Below are 22221 nucleotides of genomic sequence, written 5' to 3' on the forward strand. Positions count from 1 at the left end.
TCTAGGTCCTAGGGGCAATAGGAAGGGAAAGGTGCATTGAATGGTAGATGCATGGGTCATAGGCTAAGGGTAGTTGTAAATGGGAACATGGAACTTGAGTCATCTCAAGAGACATTAATGAAAGGGTATCACCCTCTCATTGTGAATCTCATGTAGCATTCTTCATTCACCTTGCATTCATCCGCCATCTCTAACACACCTTGCATTTAGGTCGAAAATAAAAACAAGTACTCTCACGAGGGCGCTCTTCCCCATTGGAGGGCCAATCAGCATTCAAATTCTGCATGCAATTGCATTCTAGAGAAGGCTGGTTCTTCACAGCTGCTTCCAAGCCTTTTCCTTGATTTGAATGGCGAGTTATTCCTATGAGAAAATCTTTCACAAAGACAAGTCGGTTTCCAATAAGAAACAAAAATAGGTGATGGATTCAGAGGATTCCCTTCATGACTCTGCTGAGGCAGCTCAGCTTGTTTATGAGGTTATGCATGAAGGGTTTGAAGACACCTGCAAATGTTGGAAAGATCCACTTCCCACCACTGGCATTATGGTGGAAGTGGATGATATCTTTGATCAAGTTAAGAAGTATGCAAAGCATGCCATTATAATTTTCTTCTCAGGATGGATGCCTGCTGCAGCAGATGTTGGGAATTGGTTGACTCGAACCCTGGGTGGTTTTATGTCAAAAAAGTTCATTATGCAGCTAAGGGCTTTTTTGAGATCATCATGGCTGATGACGAGCACTGTCAGGTTTTACTCAAGCACTCTCCTCTCTTCTATGGCAAGCAGATGGTCCATGTCCTGCCCTGGTCTCCCATTGGGGATTATCAAGAATTGATTCGACATCGTTGTCCTGTTTGGGTAGAAGTTGTGGATTTTCCTCAATGCTTGTCTTCTCTTCTACCTAAAATTGCAGCTTCCATCGGTAAGGTGGTATGTCCACTGCGACCCAATGGAAATTCGAATCGCTTCTGCATTTTGTGGGATACAGATCATCCCACTCCAGCTTCATATTCGGTTACTGTGAATAATGTTTCCATCAGGAGTGCCTTTTACAAGCTCAAGTGGGGGCTGTTTGCACAGGTGCTTGCTTTGAATGCAAGCAATTTGGGCACATGGCTTCACAATGCCCTTCCGAGCTCCACGGATGCCAGTGCAAGCTGAAATGGTTCAGCCTTTGAATAAGAATGCAAATGCCTCTTCTGTGGTAAAAAACAAACAGGTCAAACTTTTCTCTGTTCAAGACAAAGGCTAAGCCCCGGCTGTCTCAAATGGTGATGCTTCTTTTCCCGTGCCTTTGTCCTCTCTGCCTCAGGGGAAGGGGGGAAAATTTTTGACTGATGGATGGCAAACTCCTCGCAAAGTGATCTCCCCCAGGCGACCTTTGCCTTCTCGGACTTGGAGTGGTGCATCCTCTCGTGGGAAAACACCTACTGAAGCCTCTGGTGTTGGCTTGACCTGGGCTGCTGTGACTACAAATCGGACCTTCTTTCCTGAACAAGAAGTTGCTGCACTTTTGACCTCTCCTCAAGCTGATGCTTCATCCCAGGGCAGAGGCCCGGACATTGCAGTAGAAATGTAGACGTAGACAGCCCGTTAGTTGCTGTACATACCTGTCCCATAATTGTAAATATGCTTGATCATCTGAAGTCTGTTACTCTCAATGTAAAGGGAATGTGTGATGGTCGCAAATGGAAACTGGTCTGGATGTATATCAGGCAATTGCAGCCTGATATAGTTGCTTTGCAAGAGCATAATCAGCATATGTGTGCTAGTCAGATAGGCCATTTTGTTGGTTATGATATCTTCTATGCTGAAGAGCACTCCTTTTCTGGTGTGGCTTTTATGGTAAAGCACGACCTTCAATCTGTTGTGCCTCTCAATGATCGCCATGGTAGATGGATTATTGTTCAATGCCTTGTTCAAGGGGAATTTTTTGAATTTGCATATCTTCTCATGATATGGGCTGCCGTGCATAGCTATCCATGGCGACAACATGCCTTCATTTGTGGTGACTTTAATAATGCCCCTTAATCGGGTGATAACACCTCAGGCCACTCGTATGTTGGCTTCTGAAACACAGGCATGGTCTGATTTTTTGCTTCAGTTGCGCCTGGTTGATCTCTGGAAGGAATTATAGCCCATGCTTCCAGGCTAAACCTTTCAGCATAAAGCTCAATGTTCTTATTGAGCACGCTTGGACAGATGGTATTAGGTTGATCCACAACATTGTGATGCCTTTACTTGTCAAATTTGGGTTGATCATGCTTTCACACATTCAGATCATGCTCCTCTTTGGTTGAGGCTTTCCTTACATGAATTTCCCACTGATAGATTGCCTTGCCGAAGGCTTTTGCTGATTAATAATAGTTATCTGGAGCATGCTGACTTTAAAGCCTTAGTCTTTGATGCTATTCAGCCTCTCTCTCGTCAGATACACATTGGTTTGGATTATGCCTGGCAGGCTTTTGTTGCTTGGATGCAAGCAGTTAATCGAGATTATGGCAAATCCTATATGCAAGCCACAAGGGAGACTGTAGCACTTGCGAAATTTACTTGTCAGAGTTTCACTGAGCTTGCTTATCTTCGCCCTTTGTCTTCAGAGGAAAGCATGCTCTTATGTCAGGCTCAATTCTCTCTTCAATCCAATGATCGCTGAAAGCTTGCTAAATGGGAAAGCCGATCTAGATAACAGGATAAAGGCTGCTCTTCTAAGCAATTTTTTAAGAGTTTACACTACAAAAGACAGGCTGCCAATATCTATCGGATCCGGATGCCTGATGGTTCTTGGCCAACATCTCATTCAGAGCTTGTTGATTTATGTGTGCAGCACTTCTCCACTCATTTTGGGCATGTGGATACTCTTTCTCCTCGGGTCGTGTCTGCACGTCCGCCTCTTTTGCAGCACGTTCATCCAATTCTGTCTTATGCTCAGGCTTTGGAACTTGAACATCCCTTCATTGAAAGGGAATTGTCTGATGCACTGAGATCGTGTGACAGATGAAAATCTCCAGGATGGGATGGTCTCACTGTTGAATTCTTTCTTGCATTCTGGGATCTTCTTAAATTCACCTTGCTACAAATGGTAAATACAACATGGCACAATCAGCAGATGCCTGTGTCATGGAAAAAGGGTATTCTCAAGCTGATTCCAAAGAAGCAGCTATGTGATTCACTTGGTGAAATGAGGCCAATCACGCTTATGCCAGTCATTTACAAGATCATTGTCAAAATGGTGGTTGATCGGATTAAAGGTTAGTTGCATGATGGATAGCATCCCTCCAAATATGACTTTGTTCCACGTCGCCATATCACAGATAACATTGCCAATGCTTATATTGGGATTGAATATGCCAAATACATGCAGCGGGATGTTCGACTCTTGCAGGTAGATATTGCAAAAGCCTTTGACACAGTTCAACGGGATTTCATCTCGCAAACTATGCGAGCTTTGGGGTTTGGACAAAAAATACAGCGGGTTATTTATTGGCTTTACAGAGATAGCAATGTCGCTTGCATTCTTTCTGGGGCTATCTCTAATGAGTAGACTCTTCGTTGTTTGGTCCGCCAGGAATGCCCTCTCATTCCTTTACTGTATGCCATTGCTCCTCATCCTATGCTGCAATATATTGATCATCTTGTGGTTACAGGATCACTTCATGGCTTGGAATTGGATGCTAATCATCGCAGCATGGTTGCTCAAGCTTATGCTAATGATTCTTTCTTTACCCCGAAGAATACACCCCATGATCTCGGTGCCTTGAGGCAGAGGCCCTCTCCGTTTATGGTTTGGTAGCTGGTCTTCATGTTAATTTTCAGAAGTCTAATCTGCTCCCTTTGCACTCCAAAGACTAGCATAGTCTATTATGGCTTGGGGATATCATTGCACCCACTCAATTTGTTCGTCATCTTGGTTACCCTTTGGGGTGGGAACTCACTCGCCGTCAACAAACTGATTGGGTTTTGGCTAACCTTCGGAAAAAGCTGAAGTATTGGAAACTGGCAACCTAGCCTTTGCACGTTCATCTTCGAATAGTGCACTCCATCCTTATGGCACATATTCAATTTTACTTGCCATTGATCATGCTCACTAAGGCAGATCTTACATCTTTCATGTCTGTCTTTATGGAAATCTTCTGGCGATCCAAACATGGCAGAAAAAGTCTCAGGTTGCTTTCGATGCATCACATTTGTGCTCCCAAGATGCATGGTGGATTGAACATCACGGATATTCATGTGCATATTCTTGCCCACAGGGGGAAAATGTCGCTGCAATTTCTACATGATCACCCTTGGGCTCTTATGATTAGGACTCTGGTCACTCATATCAGTATTTCTGTGTTTGGTCATTGGCAACTCGATCAATGGGATTTCTTTTTTGGCTGCACTGATGGCACTTTGCCTGGCTACCCTTTTGTCTCCCACTTGCTTCTTGACTGGAAGCATGTTCTTTCTCATCTGGAATGGAATGGACAGCAATCTTTGCTTGGGAATTCTTTAAGAGCTGAAAGCATTCACTAGTCGAAAGTCTTTCAGCGTACCTTGGCTTTACTGGAACCTCGACGTTCCTACTTTGTCTCGTTTAAAGGCATCACCTTGGTTGCTGATGTTATAGATGATGCTGGTACTGTGCTCCCCTTTTCTCTAGTAGCCACTACATATGGATTGGGCTCTCATTATCGTCCTTTGTGGCGACAAATTACTTCTATGCTTTCACCTTTTGTTTCCAATTCCTCCTTTGGAACTCCAGGACCGGTTGGAAGATTGGACTTTGACTTCTCTAGGGTCCTCTTCTCGTCCTTTGAGGCTATCTCAGATTACTGTACCTGCATTGTATAAAATTCTTTTGCCTCAACCTTGGATTTCAGAGAGAGGTGATTCTGTTTGGCGAATGCATCGCCTAGTCAAGTGGTGGAGAAAAAGATTACAGCAACTTTGGGCCTATAAAGTACCGCTTCGGCAACAATTTTCTTTTGGCGAGTTCTTTTGGGAGTGTTTCAATCTGGACAGCTATTAGCTCATCAACACATTGCTCCTGCACTTTGCCACAGATGTTCTGCTTCTTTGGAGACTGTGCCTCACTTGTTTTGGCATTGTCTATGCTCTCGTGAGTTTTTTTATCTGCTTCGACAGTGCCTGCAATAGAGATTCCCATCTGTTCCGTTTGGGAAGTTCTTCTGGCTATTTGGGTTTCATCCATCGAGACCAGAGTTTCATCTTTTCTTCGTTTGGGTTTGCTATTGGGCACTATGGACTTTATGGACATATAGGGATTGTAAAGTATATGGTGATCCTACTTTCCCTCTGTTAGGCTTTTTTAGGTGTTCTCTGCAGCAATCTTTCTTTGATTGCTTGCAGACCCGCTGCAAAGATCATAAGGTCTTTTTGGCATATACTGAAATTTTCAGGTGATGTAATTGCATCAAAGCGGAAAGATCAGGTGGAGTATTCCTTGGAGTAAAGAAAGAATCATCAGCATAAGCCTGAGCAATCATGCTGCGATTTTCATCCAGTTCCAAACCATGGAGAGAATTTGTAGCCTAGTTCCAAACCACGGAGAGAACTTGTAGCCACTAGATGATCAATGTATTGCAGCATAGGATGAGTAGCAACAGCATACAGTAAGGCACTAAGGGGACAGCCCTGACGAACCGAACTACGAAGAGTCCATTCTTCCAAGATGTCTCCAAAAAGAATACAAGCAGCATTGCTATCCCTGTAGAGCCAATAAATAACCTGCTGCATTTCTATTCCAAAGCCCAAGGATCGCATTGTTTGCGAGATGAACTCCCATTGAGCTGTGTCAAAAGCTTTGGCAATGTCAATCTGTAAAGAAAATCAACTCTCACTGAACTTATATAAGAATTCAATGAAGAAGGTGTGGTAATGTACATCTTGAAAAATGTTTCATTTTTGAAAGCAAAGGGCACAATTTGTGTGTTTGATTTCACCATTTTAGCTGAGGTTCCGGATGGCCCAATGAAGGACAATTTGAAACAAGCATTTGTTAGCCAGGTCTCACGCTTGGGCTATGGTACAAAGGTACCTACTTCCACTTTTGATTTTTTGTGTCTTCTTTTCCAAACAAAGTTTGTTATCAACTTCTTCTTGATTGCAGGTATTTGGAATTTTGCACTTCACAAATGTGAATGCTGACTTGATTGAGCATTCTTGCAACACATGTGGAGGAATTCGTGTTAGTAGAGACCCTCTCAATCCTTATTGTTTTCTTGCAAGAGCCATCAAACCATTGACCAGGTCCCTTCTCGTAAAACATCCTGTTGTGTGCTTTTAGTTTATGGTTTGGCAGCTGGCCTTCATGTTAACTTTCAAAAGTCTAAGCTGCTCCCATTGCATCGTCAAGACTGGCACAGTCTCTTATGGCCAGGGGAGATCATCCCACCCACTCAGTTGGTTCGTCACCTTGGTTGTCCTTTGGGCTGGGGACTTAACTCATCCACAAAAAATTGATTGGGTTCTAATCAAGCTCCAAATAAGCTTGAATATTGAAAATTGGCAACTTGGCCTTTACATGTTACGCCTCCGAATAGTGCAGTCCATACTTGTTGCATATATTCAATTCTATTTGCCTATGATCATGTTCACCAAGGCAGATCTTGATTCCTTTATGTCTGTCATTATGGAGATCTTTTGGCATTCTAAACATGGCATAAAAAGTATCAGACTACTTTCGGTGCATCGAATTTGTTCCCCTAAGATGCATGGTGGTTTGAATATCACTAATATCCAAGTGCACATCCTTGCTCACAAGGGAAAAATATTGCTGCAATTTCTGAAAGGTTATCAGCCCTGGGCTCTCATGATTCGCTCGCACATATCAGTACTCTTGCTTTTGGTCATTAGCAACCCACTCAGTGGGATTTCTTGTTTGGGTGCTTTGATGGCATTTTGCATGGCTACCCTATGGTCTCCAAATTGCTTCTTGACTGGAAGCATATTCTATCTCACCTGGAATGGCATGGTCGACAGTCTCTTATGGGTAATTCTTTGTGAGCTAAAAGCATTCACTAGTCAAAATTTTTTCAACCTCTGCTTGCTTTACATGAGCCTTGCTGTTCTTACTTTATTTCTTTTAAAGGGATCAATACTGTTGCTAATGTTACTCATGATGATGGCTCTATGCTTCCCTTTTCTTTGGCAGCCACACAGTATGGTTTGGGTTCTCATTATTGTAGTCTGCGGCAGCAAATCACTTGTATGCTTTCACCTTTGGTCCCGATTCCCCCTTTGGAACTCCAGGATCGATTAGAGGATTGGACTCTCATTTCCCTTGGGTCCTCCTCTCGTCCTTTGAGGCTATCTCATATTAATGTGCCTGCATCATACAAAATCCTTTTGCCTCAACCCTCAGTTTCGGAAAAGGGTAATTCTATTTGGCGATTGAATCGGCCAGCTAAGTGGTGGAGGAAAAGACTGCGAGAACTTTGGGCATACAAGGTTCCACTCCAGCAACAGGTTTTTTATGGCGAGTGCTTCTAGGAATTTTTCCATCTGGACAATTGCCGGCCCGTAGGCACATTGCTCCTGCTTTATGTCATCGGTGTCTGACTTTTCAGGAGACCGTGCCTCATTTATTCTGGCATTGCCCATCTTCTCGACAGTTTTTGGATTCTCCTCGATAGCGGCTACGAGCGAGATTCCCGACTCTTCTCTTCGGGAAATTATTCTGGCTCTTTGGCTTTCATCCACCACAGCGACCGGAGTTTCATCTTTTCTTTGTTTGGACTCGCTATTGGGCACTTTGGACTTTATGGACAGACCGCAATTGTAAAGTCTTTAGTGATCCCAATTTTTCTTTGTTTGCTTTCTTTAAGCGTTCTCTGCAGCAATCTTTCTTTGATTGCTTGCAGACTCGCCAGATAGATCAGAATGTATATTTGGCTTATACTGAGATCTTCAGTTGATCTATTTTCCAGCATTTCTTTTCTGAGGTGACTATTCTTGTAATATAATCAATCAAAGTTTTCACAAAAAAAAAAGTGTGTGTGTGTGTGTGTGTGTGTGTGAGAGAGAGAGAGAGTGAGGGATGGCAGACTGCAAAGAAGACGGTGCCTCTCAAACAAAGACCTCTCCAATCTCGTAATTGGGATGCCTCTGCTCCTTCTCCAGGACAATCTTCTACCTCTTCAAGCAGCCCCATCTCAAAGGCTTGGGTCAATGCAGTCAAGAAGGGTCTTCCCCTTTGTGAAGAAGATGATATTATCAGGGAATTGGAAGCTGAGGGTCAGCAAGACCCTGTGGCAATGGCAGAGGCTTGAGGCCTCCCGCTCTTTTGGAGGACCGATCATTCTCTTGTATATATTTTCATGCGTGCTTCTCTTAAATGTTTTTCCTATAATATACAGGGCCTCTGCAACCAGAATAAATGGAGGCTTCTCTGGCATTATATAAATACAACTCATCCGGATGTTGTATGTCTCCAAGAGCATAATCAGCATTTTTTTGCTGGACAGCATGGGTTTTTTTCAGGATATGATATATTCTATTCAGGATCGGAACAATTCTCTGGGCTGTGCATTTTAGCCAGACATGATCTGCAACCCTTGATAGCATATAATGATCTAGGTGGACGATGGATGATTATCCAATGTATGATCAATGGAGAGATTTTTGAAATAGGATCTTTGTATGCCTCTCAAAATTCAGCTTCCAGAGCTCAAATGTGGAACTCCATAAAGCAATATCCTTGGTCCTCTAATGCTCTACTTTGTGGTGATTTCAACAATTCTCCTCACTGGAAGGACAATACCACGCATAAATCACATATGCTGCCCTCTGAAATCCAGCAATGGGAACACATGACATCATCACTTCGATTTGCAGATTTATGGACAGCAACTCATCCTTCAGTGATGGGATTTACATATCATCATAATGCTTTCACAGATTATTGGGCCAGGCTTGATAGATTTTATCTCATTCATGCTCAGCAATATGATGAATATACATGTCAGATGTGGACTGATTATTCACAACAATTATCTGATCACACTCCACTTCGGCTCACCCTTTCTTTTGGTATGCCTCTGGATGACTTGCAGCTCTCTTCAATCAGAAATTTACAGGTTAATCAATTCTATCTTTCTCACGAAAAATTTCAGCATATGATCAGACTGGCTTGCAGGCCATTGCTATCCCATGCTCAGGAGGATCTGGAATTTGCTTGGATCTCTTTCATACATCGTATTCAAAATGTCATCAAGGAATATGGAAGATGGTACTTGGCAGAAACCAGATAGCATATCCAGTGGGCAAAATCATACAAGCAGTATCTTGTACAGATTAGTCATCAAAGATCTCTATCTGATTCTGAGCAGCATTTATTGTCTTGTGCTTCCTCTATAATTGATGCCAATGACAAACGCAAGCTGTCTAAATGGCAGATTAGGGCCAGAGTTAAACCTATGCTAGATAAGGGCTGTTCCTCTAAATCTTTTTCCCGGAACTTACATGCACACAGACAAATCCAATCTATCATGAGGGTAAGGAAATCAGATGGTCTCTGGACCCAGTCTCTCTCTCAGCTTGAAAAACAATGTTTGGATCATTTTCAGCTCCTTTATTCTCAGCTATCTTCTTCTGCACCTCAGGTCGCATTGGCTCGTAACAGATTTACTGAGCTTGTTTCTCCCATTGTCTCCCCGCAAAAAGCCTCAATGCTGGAAATGTCTTTTTCAGATGATGAATTGGATGAAGCCCTTAAGCATTTGGGTAAACATAAATCCCCTGGCTAGGATGGTCTGACGGTTGAATTTTTCGAAGCCTTTTGGCCAGAAATGAAGGGTCCAATTCTGCAGTTTATTAATGCAGCATGGCAGCACCAACATCTTCCCTCAGCTTGGAAGCATGGTCTAGTTAGGCTTGTGCCCAAAAAGATTCTTTGTGAGACTATGGATGACTGGAGACCAATTACTTTGATGCCGGTGATATACAAACTGATTGCCAAAATGTTGGTACATCGGATAAAGGATATCCTTCATGATGGACTTCATCCTAGGCAATATGGTTTTGTTCCAAGACGGCACATACATGACAATATCACTAACACTCTTATCGCAATGGAATATGCTAAATATTCATATCAAGATGTGTTGGTCATGCAGGTGGATGTGGCGAAGGTGTTTGATACAGTACAGTGGGATTATGTCTCTCAAATCATGCAAAAACTTGGTTTTGGGCCAAAGCTATCTAATGTCATATATTGGCTTTATTCAAATTCTACTGCACAATGCTTTATAGGGAAACATTTGTCTGAGTCTTGGACTCTCGAACGTTCGGTTCAACGAGGATGTCCTCTCAGTGCCTTGCTTTATGCCATCGCTTCACATCCTTTGCTTCTTTATATCGATCACATGGTTGATACTGGACAGCTAGAGGGGCTTCAGATTTCTGGTTCACGACCCTTCATAGCGCAGGCCTATGCAGATGATTCATTCTTCATGCTAAAGAACAGTCCATTGGAGATTCGCCTCTTGATGGATACCCTTTTAGATTTTGGGTTGGCAGCTGGTCTTAAAATTAATTTTCAGAAATCAAAACTCTTGCCTCTCAAGCTTTGTGATTGGCATGCTATTCTGTGGCCAGGTCAGATTATTCAACCGGAAAATATAGTAAGACATTTGGGTTATCCTATTGGCTGGAAAATCAGTAATAAGCAACAAATGTTGTGGGTGTTCAACAAAATTCAGGACAAATTACAATATTGGAAGATTTCCACATGGCCTCTGCATGTACAGCTTCGAATTGTCCAGTCTATTGTTCTAGCTTATGTCCAGTTCTACCTTCCTCTATTACATTGGTCATCTCGAGATCTCTCATCTTTTATGTCTCAAGCCATGGAGATTTTTTGGAAAACCAAGCTTCATAAAAAAGCTTTACGGTTGCTCAAAATGGACTTGATTTGCTCACCCAGAATGCATGGTGGTTTGAATATAATAAACATCAAATATCATGTGTTGGCAAGAAAGATCACTATGCTCAAAACATTCTTTCAACAAGAGCAGCCTTGGTCTATTATGCTAGCAATTTTGTGTGGTCAGATGCGCACACATGCTTATGGACATTGGATAGTAGATCCATCGGAAGTAGTACTTGGAAAATTTCAAGGTAAAATCCCTGGTTGTCCATTTTCTAATTCCTTGATTCAGGATTGGAAGCAAGTACTCTCTCACATCAAATGGTCTCCTCATCCTGCTTCTCTAGCATCATCACTCAGATTGGAGAGTATTCATTGGAGTGCTGTGTTTTCCTCTCCCCTTGCTGTTCAACAACCCATCAAAGCTTACAATCTTATGAAAATGGGTATCCGGTTCATTGATGACGTTGTAGATATGCAAGGAAATATTCTCCTTTTTCCAGCAGCATGTAGACAATACAACCTGGCAATGCATCATAGACCTATTTGGAAAGCTATTGCTGATCTCCTACTTCCTCTGGTTCTGATTCCGACATTGAATGGCAGTGACAGGCTTCAAGATTGGCACCTTCAGTCTTCAAGTTCAAGCATTTCTTCTAAGCCTTTGCAGTCATTGACATCTATACAGGCTTATAGATTAATATTACCTCCTCCTTGGATTGCCCATCATGCTAATTCTTTATGGCATCTGAACAAATCATTAGCCTGGTGGAAAGGAAGATTGCAAATGATATGGAAGTTGAAAATGCCATTGAAGCAAAGACTATTCCTATGGAGATGTATTGTTGGTATTCTCCCAGTGGGAGTGAAATTGGCTAAACGACGAATAGCTTCACCTCTCTGTCCAAGATGTCACCTTGCATCGGAGAGTATTCCGCATTTATTGTGGTTTTGTTCATATTCCAGAGACCTTCTAGATAGAATCTCCTATTTTTTATCTCTCAGATTTCTAGCACACAGGTTCTACAGGTTTTTCTGGATGTATGGCAAATATGCTGACACCAAGAAGCATCGATATATATCAACACTCGTTAAAGCATCAATATATATACTGACACTCTTAGAAGATAAGAGATCAGCCCCTTGCTTCAAGTTTCAACCTGCTCCAACTTGTCCGTACAGTCCGTACGAGTGTACGGAATCCCGACGTACTGCACACGTACAACCTCCGTACAAGTCGCGTACAATCGCCGTACAACTTCCGTACCATCTCCGTACAACTCGCCGTACAGTCCGTACAGGTTCGCCGTACAGTTTTCGTATAGCTTCCGTACAACGCCGTACAGATCGTTGTACTTGCGCTGCAACGTCCGTACAGATTCGCCGTATAGATTGATTCCGTACCTGCGCTATCAGTTCTGTACCTGCCGTACAGTACGTACGTACTGTGCCGTACAGTACGTACGTACTGTGCCGTACCATCTGTACCTTCCATAGATCTGCGTGCATTCCTTCAGTACCACACGTGTGGCAACAATCTGTTCATCCGTACAATCTGTACTTGCAGATCTGTATTTGCAGATTTTCACAGGTTTACTTCAGCCACAGGTGTTCTTTGGCAGGCACATCTTGCAGAAAACCATAGTTTGGTTCAGTTGTTTGGGAGTACATTTGGGGCATTTTGTATATTGCAGACATTGCAATCATTGTGCAGTTTCGGAGCTACATCTGGAGCAAAATTGCAGATTTTGTTTAAAATTTGGGGCTTTTACAGACAGATCTACAGATCTAGTCTGAAATTTGGGGCTTTTGTTCAAAAATTGCAGATTTGGGGCTTTTAGTAATTTTGCCCCTTTCTGGTTGCAATTTCAAGCCACAAATTGGGGCTTTTGTATTGGGAGAGCATTTTTTGGAGTATTCAGTTCATACTGCCTTTCTTGGAGTGTTTGAAGCACTTTTGGCAGATATTGGAGAGTTTTTGATGCTTGGACAGCCACAAGTTCCAGTTTGGTGGTCTTTCACAAGAAGACAAGTTGGATGGTACCAACTACTCCCTCTGGAGTTTCATGGTACGTAATATTCTGATTTCTCGAAATTTATGGGATTATGTCAATGGGAATGAGATCCGACCAGCAGATATTGCACCTGCTACCCCTCCTCAGCAAGGAGGTGGAAGAGGTCGTGCACAGGGTGCAGCTGCAGGACAAGTTGTTGGTGCAGCTACAGTCAATACTCCAGAGCAGAAGAGATGGGATTCACGGGATGCCTTAGCTTTGTCATGCATCTTTCTTTCAGTGAAAAGATCTATCATTCGGCATATCCGGTCGTGTAAGACCTCCAGGGCAGCGTGGGATATCTTGGAAAGCATGTATGCAGTACGGAATGATGCAAGGGTATCTTTCTTGAAAAGAGAGTTGAGCAATACACATATGGAGGAGGGTGACTCCATGTCAGTCCACCTCACAAAGCTACAGGATCTCAGAGAGCAATTGTTAAACATAGATGAAATTATTCCTGATTCAGAGATGATTACAACCACTCTGAATTCTCTTCCTGAGTCTTATCTCAGCTTTCACACTTCGCTGAACTTATCATTGAGGGGGGGTGCAAATCCCCTCACTTTTCATGAGTTGATAGGACTTCTGCTTCAGGAAGAGCAGACCAGGAAAAATTTGGCTTCACGTGCAGGTGAACAAGCCATGCTCTCAAAATTTAAATAAAAAACAAAGGGACAGGCAAAGACATCAGTAAATCAGCCTTCCAGTGGGTCAGGACAGCCTTCACAAAAGGCTAAAAATGATGCAAGTAAGCCCAAAAAGAAGGGTTTTTGTCACTACTGCAAAAAGCCAGGTCATCACATAGCAGAATGCAGGAAAAGGCTTGCAAAAGAAAAGAAAAACAGCTCAGGTATGGCTGTTTCAGATTCAGCCCCTCATGCATCTGACAGTGGGGATGTTGCAGCCAACTTTGTTGGACAGGATTATGCCTTTTTATCTTGCATTTCAGATTCAAGGTTGGCTGTTCCAGATGCTCGGGATAGTACAGCCTCTTGCAGTGATGATACATATGCATTTTTGACTTGCAGCTATGACTCTTCTACAGATGCATCTGCTTTCAGTGTTAATGAAACACTGAACACATGGTATTTTGACAGCGGTGCATCCAAGCACATCACTTCTAGGAAGTGTCTTTTTACTTCCTTGCATCCACCTCCCGTTGGTAAGAAAGTCACTTGTGCCAACAACTCATCATATTCACTACGTGGCACAGGAGAGGTTGAGCTCACTGCCATTGATGGCTCAATTTTCAAAACTTTCAGATGTCTTATATGTGCCTGGCATAACCAAAAATCTCCTTTCAGTTTCCACTCTTAACAGAGGGGGATTTCAGGTCATCTTTGAGGATGACAAATGTGCTGTCCGAGACAAGGAAGCTGACTATGCCTTAAGGTTATCTGGTACTCTGCTGCGTGGGCTTTTTCAGCTTGATATTTTTGAGAAAAGAGCAGCCCATGCTCTGGCAGTTTCTACCCCTACAGCTGCCATGCAAAATGCAGAATTATGGCATGCCAGATATGGCCACATGCATTACAACAGCTTGATGACACTTCAGAAGTTTTCAATGGTTGATGCATTGCCACCTCTTGAGATACCTCCTCCACATGCCTGTGAAGGGTGCATTTTAGGTAAGATGCATAGATTCCCCTTCAAGAAGGATGGTTCAGTTAAAGCTGTTCGCAAATTGCAGTTTATACACAGTGATGTCTGTGGTCCCATGAGGACTCCGTCGTTGGGTGGTCATCTCTACTTCGTTACATTTATTGATGACTACTCCAATTTTACTTGGGTTTATGGGTTGAAAAAGAAATCTGAAGTGTTCACGATTATTAAACACTTTTCAGCCATGGTTGAAAATGAAACCGGACTCAAGATGCAGACATTGCGCACGGATAGAGGTGGGGAATACCTATCTGCAGAATTTGATGCTTTTCTCAAGGGCAAGGGTATTGTGCATCAGCTCACAGTCAGGCTGACCCCTCAGCAAAATGGAAAAGCTGAGAGGAAAAATAGAACCCTCATGGAGATGGACAGATGTATCCTGAAAAGCAAACACATGCCTCATAAGTTCTGGCTAGAGGGTTTGATGTGTGCCAATTACATTTTGAACAGGGCTCCCACTAAGGCTTTAAAAACAAAAACTCCTTATGAGGTCTGGAATGACAGGAAGCCTTCAGTGGATCACTTCCGAGTCTTTGGATGCCTTGCTTATGCACATGTGCCAGTTGATTTTAGGCACAAATTGTCAGATAAAGCCATCAAATGCATATTTGTTGGATACAGTGCAGAAAGCAAGGGGTACCGTCTCTACAATCCTGCTACACGCAAAATCATAGTAAGTAGAGATGTGATCTTTTTTGAAAATTCAGCTCACACTCAGGCTGAATTTCAAATGCCTTCGTCTTCAGAGGATGTCTTTGAGGGGTTGCTACCCATTGCTTTGGGTTCCCCTGCTGATTTTTCTGATCCAAATCAGAATTTACAGCAACCTCCAGATGCTTCAGTTCCGCCACAAGATGTCTTGCCCCCTCCACAGGCAGTGGAACAGGTGGTGCAGCAAGAAATTGCAGACATACATGCAGCAAAAACAGTCCCAAACTGGCTGTTACAGACTCTCAGGGAGAGTAAACTTGATGCTCCGTTACCTGGCAGGACTCGCAGTGCAGCAAGGCACATGGAAGGTGCTAATTCAGTGGAATCAGCATATGCAGGTACTCTCCTTGATGAGGAGGAGCCTGCCACATTTGAAGAGGCAAAGGATAATGTGCATTGGATGAATGCCATGCACGATGAGTTGCAGTCCATTGCAAAAAATCAGACTTGGGATGTTGTGGACTTGCCACAGGGTAAACATGCCATTGGCACACGATGGGTATTCAAAGTCAAACGGAAGCCAAATGGCTCCATTGACAGATATAAGCCCAGGCTGGTTGCTAAGGGCTATGCTCAGAAAAAGGGCATAGATTATGAGGAGACATTCGCTCCTACATCCCGGATGACCACCATCCGATCAGTAATTGCAATGGCTGCACATTTTGAGTGGAATGTTCATCAGTTGGACATACAAACAGCCTTCTTAAATGGGGACTTGTTGGCAGAGGTGTATGTCAAACCACCTCCGGGCTTTGAAATTACAGCAAATGCACTTCAAGTATGCAAGCTCAATAAAGCTTTATATGGGCTACAACAGGCCCGTGCATGGTATGCCAAGATACATGCCTTTATGACCAGCAAGGGGCTGCACAATAGTCCTACTGAAAGCACCCTCTACATCAAGATGGATGGGGGGGAAATATTAGTCATCCTTCTTTATGTCGATGACTTACTGCTCACAGGGTCCAATGAAGAAAAAATTGCAGATTTCAAAGCTGATTTGCAGACCAACTTTGACATGTCAGATTTGGGGCTGCTTCACTTTTATTTGGGGATCCAGTTCTCTCATGAGAGACGTGGCACTGTTATGTCTCAGTCCAAGTATGTTCAGAAACTCTTGGACAGATTTAACATGCAAGAGTGTAAGCCCATAGCCACTCCTATGGAGCCGGGGCTGAAACTCACAATGCATGATGCAGGAGAATCAGTTGATGCCACACTTTACAGTCAGGCTGTTGGATGCCTCATATATCTCTGCAACACTAGACCTGATATTCAGTTTGCAGTATCTCAGGTGAGCAGGTACATGCACAGCCCAAAAACTATGCATTGGCAGGCAGTTAAGCGCATCTTTCGTTATTTGCAGGGCACAAAGTCTTTTGGCTTACTATTTCCCAGGGGGGGTGACTTGCAGAGGCATGCCTACAGTGATTCAGATTGGGCTGGTGATTATGACACTAGGCAGTCCACTAGTGGCAATTGTTTCTTTTTGGGTAAATCTTGCATTTCATGGCTGAGCAAGAAACAATCTACAGTGGCTACCTCATCAAGTGAAGCTGAGTACAGGGTAGCTTTCACAGCAACAGTTGAATGTGTCTGGCTGCGACGTCTATTTGCTGATCTTCATCTGTCTTTGGAGGGTCCCTCTCCAATTCTCACTGATAGTCAGAGTGCCATTGCAGTGGCAAAGAATCCAGTGTTTCATGCTCGCACGAAACACATCGAGGGCCACTATCACTACGTCAGAGAGAAGTTGTATGCAGGAGAGATCAGTATGATCTTTGTGTCCACACATGACAACGTTGCAAATATTTTCACCAAAGCACTACCACGTGAAAAGTTTGAGGCATTTCGCAGTGCCCTGAACTTATATCCGTTTGGTGATTGATCAGCCTTGTACATGACATTGGCACTACAGGGGGGTGTTAGAATTATAGATATAATTCAGCAGTGACCAATGTAATATAATAAGCTAGTTAGGGACACTTTTCCCTCTTTAAGAGGTTTTTCCCCCTAACCGCAGTTAGTTCACTAACTATGGTTAGTGACTACTAAGGTTTTGTCACTAGGACAAAACCTTATCTTTTCCTTCAGTGTGTTGTACTCTTACACTCTTCTATTGCAACTAAGCTTCCAAGCTTCCAGCTCTCACACTCTCTCTTGCTCTCTCTCACTCACTCTCTACTCACAAGCATGCCATTAAAGCAAGCTGTACCTGTTTTGCCAAGCTGTATTTGTTTTGCTATTAAGATGAAGTCTTTATCACTTTGCACTGTATTTGGTAGAGAAAACAATATAGCATGCAATAAATGTATTTAAACAAACACACAAGACTACAATTGGCAGCTGTGAAATGACATACTACTTAAAAATTATTCTCGACTTCTAGAAGCCTTTTGACATAGCACAATAGTAGCTTTGACAAATGTAGTGCTTTTTATAACTCATGTATGACAAGAGCCTAGAAGCTTCAACCATGATACCTTGTACTTTTTATTGTATATGTCAACAGCTGCAGCATGGGCCAACAGAGCATTGTGGGCAGCAATGTAAGGATCTACATGTGAATTTCCAACCAAAGACCATGACCTGTCTGAACATCTTCCGGGTGCGTGAAAACCTGCACCATAACCATTGTATGCAAACTGAAGTGGTTCGTTCAGAGTGATCCAGCATTTAACACGATCCCCAAATATGTTGAAGCAAGTTTCCGCATATTTTGCAAAATATTTCCTGAAGGACACAATCATTTCTTAACTCTCTCTCTCTCTCTCTCTCTCTCTCTCTCCCCAAAACAAATAATCACTGAACAATAGCAGTCTCACTCCTCTCTTCTCTCTCCTCACACTCTCTCACCTCTCCCTACTCTCTCCTCTCTCTGCACTACTCCCCCCCCTTCTCTCTTCTCACTCACTCCCTCCTCTTCCTCGTGAACCCCCCATCTTCTCTCTTCTCACACTGTCTCCCCTCTCCCTGCCCACTATCTCTCCTCTCCCCTCTCCCTACTCGCTCCTCTCTCTACACTTCTTCCCCCTGTCTCTCATCGCTCACTCAATCCACTCCCTACTTGCACTAAGCCCCCCCCACTATCCGTTGGCAGCACCACCACGGGTGGCATCTCTTGCCACATGTGCCCTCCTTCTAGCATCTACGTGGTGTCACTCGTTATGCGCATGGGGTGCTGCCGTCGTCTCGCTCCCCAAGCCCCACGCGCCGTGCCCATGTGGTGTCGCCACCATCTTGGATCTCTCTACACCGCCCATGCCTACATGGCACCCTGCAGTCCCCCGTCTACATGGCACTACCATCGCTCAGCCATTCCAGTTCATCACTCAGCGTTTCAATACAACTCTCAGCAGTCCCAATGTTCAGCGCCCCTATCAACCATTTCAGCCTAGCCAGCCTAGCCAGTCCCTCTAACCATGTCTTCGAAACAGTGACACAGTGCTCTCTCTCTCTCTCTCTCTCTCTCTCTCTCTCTCTCTCTCATGCCACCCTAGCTAGATCTCAGCAAGGGCCTTAGCGAGCCCTTTGTCCCTGGTTCCCACAAGAGAAACAACAGAGGGAGTCGAGCATAAGAAAAAGCCTGTCTACTGTTGCTTTGTGGATTTCAAGAAAGCATTTGACACAGTTCCACGTAAAAAGCTGTGGGAAAAACTGCAAAAGCTTCAAGTCCCTCAAGTACTCAGAGAGGCCACGTACCAACTCTATAGAGAATTCTAGCAGAGTTAGCACAGCCACTGCCGGATGGGTCAGGCTCCAAGGAGAAAGCTCTCATAAGCAGTGACATAGGGGTAAGGCAAGGCTCGCCCCCTCTCAACAACTCTTTTCGGCCTCTTTATTGATGATTTGGAAGAGTGGATGCGAATATACAGAAAGGACGGTGTCCAGATTGCAGCTTATGCTTTGCTACTATTTATCTATGCAGATGATGTAGTATTCTTTGCAAAGAGCAAGGAGAAGTTGTAAGCACATATGGATGCATTGAGACTTCTGTAACACTCCTAAACACAGGTCAATATAGACAAGACAAAAGTGATGCTGATTGGGACCCGTAATAAACAGATTGATGTCACCTTTTGAAGTGGAGCCCTTGCAAACAGTCAACGCATATAAATCTCTAGGACTGGAATGTACAAACAACTATGTGTGGAGAGGAGAATTTTGGAGGCTTGAAAGCCCTATACATCTTTCAAAATAAATGCAGGAAAGTGCATTTCTGGAATTGGAAAATGAGAAAGCACTTTGTTTGTGCAAACAGTAATCCTTTCGGGATGCCCGGCTTAGGCACCAGGACTCTCTAGAATTTTCTGGGAAAGAATAGAAACTTTACATAAAGTGTTTCCTGATAGGGGAGTTAGGGGTTAAGGCACAAACACCCTACCCCATCCTACTAGCTGAGACAAGTATGATACCTCTAAAAGGGGAGGCATTATGTCAGTTCATGGCTTACCTCAACAAAGTTGAGAAGATGGACGCCAGTATGATATCACATAAGGCAATAGAAGCTCATGGATGGCACACAGAGAGAATGAGATGGATGGAATCATGGGGTATAACAGCGGCTGATCTCTTAGAAGATGCATGTGAAATTAGGGAGATATTGATGCAGAAAATGCTACACAAATTATGGCAAAACCCAGGGACAAAAATGCAGTTCTACAAACAGAAAATTAACCCAATGAACAGCTACAGAATACAGAAATACCTTGGAGAAGACATATCAATGCTCAAAAGGCATCTAATCTGCAAAATCAGAACCAGTTCACATGATCCAAGGTGGAGACGAGTAGGTGGGCGAGACCCAAGATCCCTAGAGAAGACAAGACCTGAAAATTTTGCCCCATAGGGGAGGCAGAAACATAGCAACATGTAATCCTGAGATGTAGAGCTTACGCACACATCAGAGAAGGTTATGGGGATAGCAGAAATATATGGAAAAATCTGCTGGAGTAGCCAGCCAAAAAGCTAGGAAGCTAATTAAAAGAGGTTTTGGAACATCACAAAAAGATACTAGGACTAGCACACAAGCTAGTACTCACATGGATGTAAGGGATCAGTATTTGTTAATAGTGATTGCCATATCCTAAAGCGTCTCCTGCGGAATTTAATACAATCGTAGAATATCATATCTCTAGAGATGAGGAGAGACGGCGGGATATGAGGCTCTATAGGTGTGGTAGTTCTCTTTAGGTCACAAATGAGACCGCACATATCTATGATGCGGAAGGAGGAGCATGCACGACCCATGTGGAGACATATCCAACCACTTGACACTCGCCTGATCTTCATTGCAATATTCTACTTCCCCTGAACATCATCCTATGCACATGAGGTCACCACAGAGGGTCGCAGCCATACGAGATGATACATGATGATATCACGGAGTTCTCTATGCAGGGGGAGATTTTTCTCTTAGGTGACTTCAATGTGCATATGGGGAAGTAGACAGGTGGCCCTAACTTGACTTTGGAGCAGATCCCATCGGAATACCGGAGATAGGCCCAATTGATCTCGGGATATGAGACACTTTGCAGACACACCACACGCGACAGGATATGGGCGATAGTAGAGATGGGAACAGTGCATGACTTGATCATATATAACAATCTCTAGAGATGGCCACTATCCAGTGGGCTCACCAGTTATCCACATGGAGGGGGGACGAGCATAGTGGACTACTTGATGCCTTTGTGTCACAAGTACACGACTTTATTGTCCTGCCCCCCCCACTTGGCGCTGACCACTCCTATCTAGCATTCAACATCTCAATTGCCATGCCAATCATAGGATGCAGACCTCCTACCCCCATCCGTGTCTAGATACACTTTGACCAAGCCCATGACATGGTCTGTAAGGGGCACTTGCCCCATGCGCTCTTGACCTTCCTCAGAGACGATGCAGACCTCACCCATGCCTCAAGCACCTGGTATCACTGGTTCAAGGTGTCGCCATCAAATCCTTCCCCATGACTCGATCCGCAACACACCCCCTAGCTGGGAAGATCTCACCTCATAGGTGAGCGGGCTTTAGGCAAGTTTATCTACAAGCAGCCCCAACTATGGCCTTGGAGAAAGGTAGTTTAGCCACCAGATGGCCAAGTATGAGATGTCCTATTTGTTAGGAAATGGGCGCAAGTTGAGTCAGTTTTGGTATGCTCTAGTGAGTTCTAGTGTGAGTTTTAGTCTAGTGTGTCCTATGGATGCCACGTGTTACATTAGGAGTTATCCCATATACATCAGTATTCATATGTGTGTGTGCTCTCTATATAAGAGCTGAACTTGTCACATCAATCAAGTATCAAGCCTACAAGCTCTTTGGTCTACATGTGAGTACTTTCATTTTGGTTCATTGCTCTTGTAATTTCATTTCCATTTCATTATGTCTCTCTTTGAGTATCACTCTCTCTCTCCCTAGCCTACCCTCTCTCTCTCTCTCTCTCTCTCTCTCTCTCTCTCCCTCTCCACCATGTGCCTTCATGTGGTACCAGAGCCTCCCTTCCTACCTTCCCCTTCTTCTTGCTCTACCCAATCCAAGGTAGAGCTCCCTTTCCTTAGCCTCACCATCACCTTCGGGAGCTGTTGGAGCTGATCTACGATTGCCGTGCCATTTGTTGCTGCTCATTGCCTTGGAATGTCTCGCCATCAGCCACCCCTTCAGCCCAGACCTATGTCTCGCCATCAGCTGCCCATTAGCCCATACAACCATTCGTATAGGCTGTACAGACAGCCGCACAGTCCGTATAGGCTGTACGGATTGTTTCGTATGGTACTAGTGCCGTACAACAAGCCATAGAGGCCCGTACTAACGCGGTACAACAAGCCGTAGAGGTCCGTACTAGCACTCGAGACTGCTGCTGCTCTTGCCATCATGCACCGCATCGTACCAGCCTGTACGGACTGCCCAACTGCTCGCGTT

At 43.8% G+C, this 22221-nt stretch overlaps 1 protein-coding gene across 1 annotated transcript in view; it reads right to left on the minus strand.

Moving 5' to 3' along the window:
• The window catches only part of LOC147901544 (beta-glucosidase 4-like), a 159860-nt gene that overhangs the window by 75620 nt on the left and 62019 nt on the right, over window positions 1–22221 (minus strand). Inside the window, exon 7 of the mRNA XM_087375354.1 lies at window positions 17787–18036. Coding sequence (XP_087231480.1) covers window positions 17787–18036 — 250 coding nt within the window. The remainder of the gene's footprint in view (window positions 1–17786; window positions 18037–22221) is intronic.

This window comes from Dipteris shenzhenensis, chromosome 5 (genome assembly GCF_047967505.1).
Source record: "Dipteris shenzhenensis isolate YYH24624 ecotype China chromosome 5, Dip_SZ_1.0, whole genome shotgun sequence".
Taxonomy (NCBI): Eukaryota; Viridiplantae; Streptophyta; class Polypodiopsida; order Gleicheniales; family Dipteridaceae; genus Dipteris; species Dipteris shenzhenensis.